The sequence below is a fragment of the Mus caroli genome, chromosome 11, assembly GCF_900094665.2.
Source record: "Mus caroli chromosome 11, CAROLI_EIJ_v1.1, whole genome shotgun sequence".
In the NCBI taxonomy this organism is placed as follows: domain Eukaryota; kingdom Metazoa; phylum Chordata; class Mammalia; order Rodentia; family Muridae; genus Mus; species Mus caroli.
The window spans coordinates 59,820,497-59,830,238 of NC_034580.1; the positions used below are offsets into that span (position 1 = coordinate 59,820,497).

Below are 9,742 nucleotides of genomic sequence, written 5' to 3' on the forward strand. Positions count from 1 at the left end.
GGAATGGGTGGGTAGGGAAGTGGGGGGCGCTATGGGGGACTTTTGGGATAGTATTGGAAATGTAATTGAGGAAAATATGTAATAAAAATATATAAAAAAAAAAAAGAAAAAAAAAAAGAAAGATTCAACCATCCTCCCTTGGGCCCTCCTTGTTATTTGGCTTCTTTTGGTCTGTTGATTACAATATGATTATCCTGTACTTTATGGCTAATGTGCACTTATAAGTGAGCACATACCATGCATATGTCCTTTTAGGTCTGGGTTACCTTACTCAGGACAATATTTTCTAATTCCATCCACTTGCCTGCGAAAGTCATCATGTCTTTGTTTTTAATGGCTGAGTAGTATTCCATTATGTAAATGAACCATATTTTCTTTATCCATTCTTCAGTTGAAGGACATCTAGGTTATTTCCTGTTTCTGGCTATTCCGAATAAGGCTGGTAGGAACATAGTTAAGCAGGTGTCCTTGTGGTATGGTGGAACATCTTTTGGGTATATGCCCAGGAGTAGTATAGCTGGGTCTTGCAGAAGAAACTATTCCCAATTTTCTGAGAAAATACCAAATTGAATTCCAGAGTAGTTGGACAAGTTTGTACTCTCATCATCGATGGAGGAGTGTTCCCCCTTGCTCCACAACTTTGACAGCCTGTGCTGTCCTTTGAGTTTTTAATCTTAGCCATAGATCGATAGGTATAAGGTGGAATCTCAGACTCATTTTGATTTGCATTTCTCTGATGACTAAGGACATTGAACATTTCTTTAGGTGCTTCGTAGCCTGACACTATTAATGATACTCTGTTATGCTTGCAGAGAGGCAGAGAGGAACCTGGCATAACTGACCTCTGAGGGGTTTCACCCAGTGGTCAATGGAAAGAGATGCAGAGACACACACCTAAGCATGAGATGGAGCCCAGAAAGTCTTATGGAAGAGTTGGTAGGTGGATTGCGAGACCAGAAGACAGGGATTCCACAAGAAGACCAACAGAGTTAACTAACCTAGATCCTTGGGGGCTCCCAGAGATTGGATCACCAATCAAAGAGTGAGCGCAGGCTGGAAACCCTCTCCCTCCCCAACATATTCACCAGATAAGAAGCTTGGTCTTCATGTGGGTCCACCAACAATTGGAGTGGGAACTGTCCCCAAGCCCTGTTGTGTGCCTGTAAATCCCTTGCTTTGTTGTCCTCAGTGCAGAGGATGTGTGTAGTCTGCAGCAACTTGATGTGTGTGTGGGGGGTTGGGGGGTTGTTAATGGAGGGATGACACTCAGAGAGAGGCTTCTCCCCTTCTCAAAAGAGAATGGGAAGGTGGAATAGGAGAAGGACTTGCAATGAAGGAGTACTGAGAGGAGAGGGGTGTGCTATTAGGATGTAAAGTGAATAAATAATTAAATAAATACATACATACTTATTTTTAAAAAGTAAAATAAAATTACACATAGATGTGCAATGATTAAATTTCAGCAGATTGAACAAAGACAACATCTTGGGGGAAAGTGACATAGGGGAAAAGGAATTAGAGTTTAACTCGGAAAGCACGAAAGCTAGTACACAGCATGGGTCGGCTAAACTATTAAAAGTACACATTAAAGCACTAGCTTAGAATCCCATACTCTGAAAAATTATCCTTCAAAAGTAAAGGAGAAATAAAGACTTGGCCAGACAAAGAAAGACTGAAGAGCTGTGTTGCCCTAGACATGACATGTCTAGCATGTTAAAGATGATTCCACAGAGAAAGAGTATGGCATGAAGAGACACCCAGAGCCCCAGAAAGCAATCACACTGCAGAACAATGAATGAGGGTGTACTGGGTAACTTTGATTGTTGGTCTCATCTCACAGCCTCATGTGATTTAGAACACCTAGGAGACGTGTCTCTAAGGGCATTTCCAGAGAGGTTTAACTGAATGTGGTGGGTCACAACAACTTACGGGCTAGAGCTCTTGACTGAACAAAATGGGGGTGGTGGTGGTGTTATCCATATCTTCTTCCTAACTATGATTTGACCAAGCGCCTTACACCCCTGCCATCATGCCTCGCCAACCATGAATGACTGTACCCTCTGTGGTGATTTGAATATGCTTGGTCTAGGGAGTGGCACTTTTAGGATGTGTGGCCTTGTTGGAGGAAGTGGTCACTATGGGGGTGGGTTTTGAGACCCTCTTCCTAACTGCCTGAGAGTCAGTCTTTTCCTGTTGGCCTTCTAAATAAGATGCAAAACTCTCAACTCCTCCAGCCTCATGCCTGTCTGGACTCTGCCATGGTTCCTGCCATGATGATAATGGACTGGACTTCTGAACTTATAAATAAGCCATAATTAAATGTTGTCCTCTGTAAGAGTTGCCTTGGTCATGGTGTTTCTTCACAGCAATGGAAACCCTAACAAATACATCTTCCAACTATGAGCCAAAGCAAACTCTTCATTCCCTAAGCTGCCTCTGCCCTACATTTTGTTACAGTGATGAGAAAATTAACTGATAGTGGAAGTAAAATGAAAGCTTTTTTGTTATTAAGTCTTCTCAGGGGTGACAGTTCCCACAAGCTAATATTAGCAACAATGTATTCACATTTGGGAGTACATGGTTATAAGGCACTTTGGAAACAGAGAGCTAAACATGAAGATCTGTATTCTATCCCGGAACCCACAGGGTAGAAGGAGAGACTCTGTCCTCCAGATTTGTCCTCTGACCTCCTGAGTGTCAAGGTCATGATAACCTATGCTATCGATAATCACTCTGAACACTAAGTCTATCAACTGAAAGACAAAGACTGTCGGAACAGCATCCGAAAGCAAAGCACAGTCAACTATATGTTGGCTATGGCTTTAATCTTTTGTATAGGCTTATTAATTTTTATATTATGTATGTGAGAGTTTTGGTGGCCAGGCATGCACGTGTATGTGTGGTACCCCAGGAGGTCAGAAGAGGGCATCTGATCCTATGGAACTAGAGTTATAGATAGGTGTAGTGCCAATGTGGTGCTAGGAACCAAGCCTGGGTCATTTGCAAGAGTGATAAATACTCTTAACCACCAAGTCTACCAGGTCTTAAACCCAGATGAAACCCACTTTAAATAAAAATGCACATGTAGATTAAATATAAAGGGAAGAGCCAGGCATGGGGACACTTGCTTATAATCCTGACACTCTGGAGGCTGGGGAAGGGGCTGAAAACTCTGATGCTACTATGGAATATAGGATGAAATACTGTCTCACTATCCTCCTCAAAAGAAGAAAAGGGATGTACAAAGACACACTTTGCCAAGACTAACCAAAAGAAAGTGGGGTTGCCATATTGCTGTTTCAGATAAAGCAGACATTAGAATAAGGAAAGTTATTGGGGCAGGATGGGTAGGAAGGAACCCCAGTAGAGGAGTCAGTACTCCAGAAGACATAATAATCTTCAATGTATATATAGAACATCAAGCTATGTTCATCAATAACTTATAGAACTCCAAAGGGAAACAGAATCACAGTGGAAACGGTAGCAGTAGGCTGGAAGTCAGCACAGACACAGAGGAGCTCAGCAGCATCACCAATGGCATAGGCAGGCCACACCCTTCACCGCAGCAAATGCAAATCATTCACAAATGCTCATGCAGTCTAGAGCAAGAAAGACCATGTTCTGGGCCATCACACACACTTGGCAAATGAAACAATTCAGGCCTTATGATGTCTTCCTTCAGATTCAATGAGAAACTGGTATCAAGCAGAACACTGGCCCAAGCCCTCGAGGAACTGAAGAACACACTGATAACTAGTAACCCAGTCAAACGCTGGGGTCTTCTGTGCCTGTTCTGTGCTGACTGGAGGCTTCACAACTCTTTTGAGGCCGGGTAAATGCAACTGTTAGACAACTACAAAATCCTCTATGAAGCACAGGACTCACCAGTGAAGGAGGCCAGATTCCAATTTGTCAGCCAGCCAACCGATGGACCAGACACCCACACAATGTGAAAACAGAGGGTGGAGATGCTACTGTTCCTCTAGCAGGAGCTGGCATGTCTACTAGAAACAGCCTGCTACCTGAGATCAGGCAGAGCCTGTTTCCCACAGAGCAGGGACACAGTCTCGGTTCCAGAGCTCGGCATGTCCCAGCACACTCCGGCCTCTGCAGAGGGGATTCTTCTCCCTTTGTTTCCTCCTGCACATGAAGGGAGGGCTGAGTGTGGAGAATCATATCTGCCTTCCAAAAACCAAATGGCCAACAGTATGTTTTGATTAATATCAAATGAAGGCAGATGGGGAAATACCAGTTCTATGAAAACACGTGCTTTCTTTGGCTCTCACAGTCTATTCCCAACGTTATTTTACCCAAACCACTTCAACAAAAGAGCGACATAAAAGACCATGGTCAATCGCAGGATTCTAATGTTTCCCATTTATCATTATAAAAACAAGGATAACTTTGTAACTATTTGTATACAGCTATTGTATGTAGGAGAAATTATTATTCTCTATAGGAAAATTATATAAAAAACAGATATTTTCCCTTTTAAGTGTCTCGCTTAGTTGTTTTTAATTAAGAATTTAAAATGGGCATAAGATCTGAACAGACTCATCCTCAAGGAAAGGGACCCAGGGCAAACAAGCATAGGAAGAATTCTAACATCGTTATTGAGGACTTTTAAATGAGAAGAAGAGTTATAAACAGTGTTCTGACACACCCCTTTGAGAAGGGCCAAAACTCTCAGCTACTGACAACACTGGATGATGAGACGGACAAGGAGCAACAGGAAGGCTCCTTGCTGTTGCTTGGGACACGAGAAGGAAACGAAACTGTGTTCACATACAGGAACAGCATCTGTGTTTGTAACTGCCAACACTCGGCTGCAACTAACATGCCCCTGGGGAGCTGAATGGATAAATGATCTGTGTCACACCAAGGAAACACACACTGTTCACAATTTCAAATGTGAGCTTCTAAGCCACACGGCAGCTTAAAGGAAACCCAAATGCCCAGTGTGAAGAGCAAGCTGGCAGTGTGGAATGTCTGCTCCCTGAGGGCAGCTATCTGAGTTCTGAAATCTGCAAACTGACAGAGACCGCAGGAAGATGAGGAGCTAGCAGAACTCGGGGTGATCCTTCTACTATTCTAATGTCAGACACACATCACACGTGTGTCCACATCCGCTCAAAGTACAACCCAATAGTGGGCCCAGTGTGAACTGATGCAGGCCGAGTGAGCGAGCCCCACCGCTGCTATAGACAGAGCATGGGAACCACCTTTATATTCTGCTTCTTCTTGCTGTGACGCTAAAGGTCCTCTTAAAACAAAATTAAAGTGGTTTTACTACTTTAACACTTATTTTAAAGGTTTAAAAACAAGGCAAAAATTTTTATTTTTCAAAAGATTTGAGAGAGAGAAATCATTGAGGTGGGCCAGTTTTATCTTTCTAAGCATCCCTGACTTGCTTTTCCGAAGCTCCCACTGTTTGCACACGGCTGTAAGAAATTCCTGGGTATCCTTTCAAGTCACATACTCAGTTTCCTGCCAGGTCGATTCTGGTCTTGACTCAGAACAACTCCACGCCGGAGCCGTTCCTTCATTTTGCAGACTTGCCTTGCATCCTAATTGACCGTGTCTAAGAAACACCATCTCTAAAGAAAGTGAGACAGCAGCCATGACCGCAGCCATGACCACAACTGCAGCCCTCCAGATCTATATGCATACATACACATCATACACACAGCACGTGCTCCACTCCAAACACAGCGCTGTAAGCATGCAGTGCTAGGCCTAACCTTCCATGTGGAAGATCAACATTATGGTCCTTGTGTACAGCAGGTGATCTACCAGCTAAGTGATCTCCCTGTCCACTACCTCTCCTTTTATCCATCAGGATCAGGGAGTTTGCTGTGAGATTGGGTCTCCTGGTAACATCAGAAGCTGCACCCATGAAGTCTCATGGACATGACCACCCATATGTGAGCTGAACAAGGATAGCATCAACAGACATGCCAAAGTGGGTGAAGAGCACCCGCAAGGCCTCAACCCTACACAAACAACTGCAGGCCACTAGGGGATGCCGAGACCTGGAGAACTAGTCTTCCCCAGGGAAGTTCTCCAGTACCAAACGGTCAGTCCTGAAAACATACATACAAGTAACACTGTACAGACTAAGCAAGGTATATTTACGTATTAGAGGATATACATGTAGATACAGATACATATTTGCATGTAACAACAATGTAAAAAGTGGTCATGAATTTGAAAGCTCGCAAGGAAGAGTACATGAGAAGGATTGGAGGGAGAGCGGGAAGGGAGAAATTCTTATAACTACAATATCAGAAAATATCATAACTCATATTATGAATTTTAAAATAATATACAATATACATTAAAATTAGATTAATTATGTGTATGACCTGACTTGTGGGAAAGATTTTCTAATTTCTTTTTAACCTATCTTTATACCATTTGGTAAAAGTAATAAAGTTTGTTAAATAACCCTCCTGCCCTAAAATGAAAAGGCTATTAAACTGAGTAACAGGCTATACAATAGAAAAAGTATACACATCATGTCCAAATCCGCAGGACAGAGAATTACACTTCAGAAACAGCCCAGCCGCTTGGATCTGCCACTGACCCAGAAGCACAAGTGGGCTGTCTGACTCAACCACAATGAATCTGGGATCTGAAGCATTTGTAGTTCTCGGCTTGGTTTTTACAGGATGGCAGCCTGAGAGACCGAGGATTTTTTAAAAAATGATTCTTCGACGCATCAAATCCCAGAGAAATACTGAATGTCATGTGAATGTGAGGTCAATGCTACCTACACAGTGTGGCTGCAAAAGTCAATGAACCAGGCAAGAAAGCCACAGCCATCTGCAAGCCAAGTGTCCCTTTCTTTAAAACTGCCTGGGAAGGCTGAGGATACAGCTTTGTGGCAGAGTGCTTGCCTAGCGTGACAAAGCCCTGCATTCCATACACATGCGTGCACGTACAGAGCCAACACAGAATACAAATGTAATGTATTCGCAGAAGTGAGTTTTCTAATATTTGGGTCTAAGTATAGTTTTCACCAGTTTAACTTTCTTAGGGACCCAGCCTAACACAAAGACATGTGAAGAGACGTAAATATATAGTGGCGCTATGAATGGTCTATGACTCATTGTGTCCTATACAGTGTGTGCATATGGGCGGGTATAGTAGATTGGAACAGTAATGTGTGCAATGAATGACATAATCCCATATAAATACAGGATCCCAGTTCTCTCTCTTAAAAAGAAAATTTGTTTTCTTTGTTGATCTCCACAGCTAACATTTGAACTCTCTCTCAATAGCTATATGGTAGATACAGTGACTCAGGTAGTATTAAAAAGCAAACAAGAGAAGAAACATTTTCATATCACAGGACTTGAGGCTCAGTCTAAATTCTCACTTGACCTCCACACCTACCATGTACTCTCTGGAACTCAGTTGCCCTAAAGCTCCCCACAAAAATGAAGGTCATGCCCTCCTTGCTCACAGTGTCAGATCTCCAATGACATTCTGGGCCTCCAAGTTCTGGTCACCCTCACAGCTCTGAGTCTGAGCTCATCCTTTACTCTCTGGAGATAGGAATAGGCAATGGAGACACTTCAACTGACTGGAACATCACCAGTCGAGTTTTAAGGAAACTCCACTGACCAACACAGTCAATCCCTAAGGACTCCTCAGCCTATCCCGGGAGAGAAGAGCAAGAGGGACAGGTACCCGGCAAATTTCCACTCTGTTGGCAGCCTCCTCCATCTCCTCCCTGAGGGCATCGGCTTTGGCACCCGCAGGCTGAAGGCTGCTGGAAAGCCCTGAAGACTTGGAAGTCTGCTGCCACCTGACAGAAAACAAGAGAGAAAAAAGGATACACATGAGACAGGTAGAGCCCAGGGGGAGCCCAGGGGGAGTCCTGGTGATATGGCCGAATGCTGAAGAAATACCTGGCCAGTTGTTAGCCAGGATTGGCCAGGAAACACCAGTGCCACACTCGGTGAGAGGCTCACCTTTCCACAGTGGAAATGAGTGAAGCTGAGGATGAGGTGACCCTACCCACAGGACCAACATCCCACAGTTTGCCACTGTGTCCTCTATGACCTTCCACACACTAAAGCCAAATGACAGTCACCAGAGCTGTCCTCTTTTCACTGACAAATGACAATTGCTGACATTTATGGGGCAAAGCGTGAGCTGCTGATATAAGAACACGATGCAGGATGGTTAAACCACGCTAACTAACATACCCAGCATCTCACTCAGACTTCACTACGAGATATTTGAAACTTAATCAGGCCCACCACAGTGAACTGCAACGCAGCCCATATTTTGACTAGCACTGCCTTTTTCAGTTTGGTCACTATCATTCATTTAAGTTCCTCACAGGCTCCTCGGTTTGAATGCACCTAACTGGCTGAAGCCAATAATGGGTGTGAGGCTAAAAGGAAGAAAGACTGATGGGATTAAAGGAAACACTGACAGACCTAAAAGCTAATCCGAAGGTTAAAAAAAAAAAAATCCACACTGGGAAAACTGCAATAGCATCAGGCCCACATTTTGCAGCCACATATTAATTCTGTAAAAACATATCGGTGCAGGGAGAACCCTGGCCACATGAGAAAGACACTCAGGAAACATAGAAGGGAAAATAAATGTTAACACTTGTGTCTAGTTGCTGGAGTTGACATCAGGGAAAGACAGAAAGAACAGAATGGTCCCGCAAGAAGAAAGGGCTCTCTGCAGGGTTCCTCTTCTGGTGAGACAGAGATTTCACCCACTCACAGGGACCAGCAGGCAGGAGAAAGGACAGGACAGTCCATTATTGCTGGATCTTTTATGTTCACCTGGAGAGCTATTTCTAGCCCGTGAGGAGCACGGTGGGGCAGTCAGAATGACAGATGGCTGCTAAGCCTGACTTCAGTCTGAGAAAGCAGGAAGATGAAGGGTTGGGGAAATGGGTGGGAAGATGCCTTGTCTGAGACAGACTGCTGGAGCTCACGTAGGAATGTGGTCACGGGCTGCCAGGTGTTTCAACTGACAAGAGAATTGAGACATCTTCCTGGGAAGTTCCCTGATGGAAATGTGACCAAGATGAGAGGTTTTCTTTTAAATACAATATAAGTACAGACCAAACAAGGGCCTTCCCTCAACCCCCAGATCATGTACAGCCTGGCAATTGAGGGGTCCAAATACCAGGACAACAACTTCCCCTGCCCCAGAATTAAGTGAAAAATCTAATGAACAGATAGCTATCTGTAGGACAAACATAAGAATGTGGGGGTATAGGATTCAAGGGAGCATTAATAGCAGAAAGTGACAAAATGAAGGTATCTCAGCCTGTCAGAATTCAACAAGGAAAACCATTGTACAAAGGCTCTCAGACGCTGGGCTGGTTACAGGCTACTGGGAGGACCCAAGCCCTGAGCACCACGCTGATTCCAAGATCATAATTTAGAGAAATTTGAAAAGCTATTGCTCTAAGCTGAAACACTAAGAGAAGCTAGCAGGAATCCCGAATGACTCTTCCTATAGAGATGTGCTCTACGTAAAAGACCCATTTGTGGACTGACAGCAACTATCCAGAGTCAGCTATTGTAAGGAAAGGCATTAAAGTACTGAGGGACTTGGGTCATACAAAACATGGGACAACATAGCTGTAAGTTATATGAGATAACAAATACACATCCATGTTGATTATAGGATCAAGATAGAGCCACCATCTGACCAAGCTACCTAAGAATCAGCTAATAGATGCTTTAAAATGTGTGTATAT

The 9,742-nt window shown here is 43.7% G+C and overlaps 1 protein-coding gene across 5 annotated transcripts in view; it reads right to left on the minus strand.

The window, feature by feature from the left end:
• Arhgap44 (Rho GTPase activating protein 44) overlaps positions 1 to 9,742 on the minus strand; it is a 171,130-nt gene that overhangs the window by 44,189 nt on the left and 117,199 nt on the right. For all 5 annotated transcript variants that reach the window (XM_021176398.1, XM_021176400.1, XM_021176399.2 and 2 more), the window contains exon 7: positions 7,696 to 7,813. In XM_021176398.1, the coding sequence (XP_021032057.1) occupies positions 7,696 to 7,813 (118 nt within the window). The remainder of the gene's footprint in view (positions 1 to 7,695; positions 7,814 to 9,742) is intronic.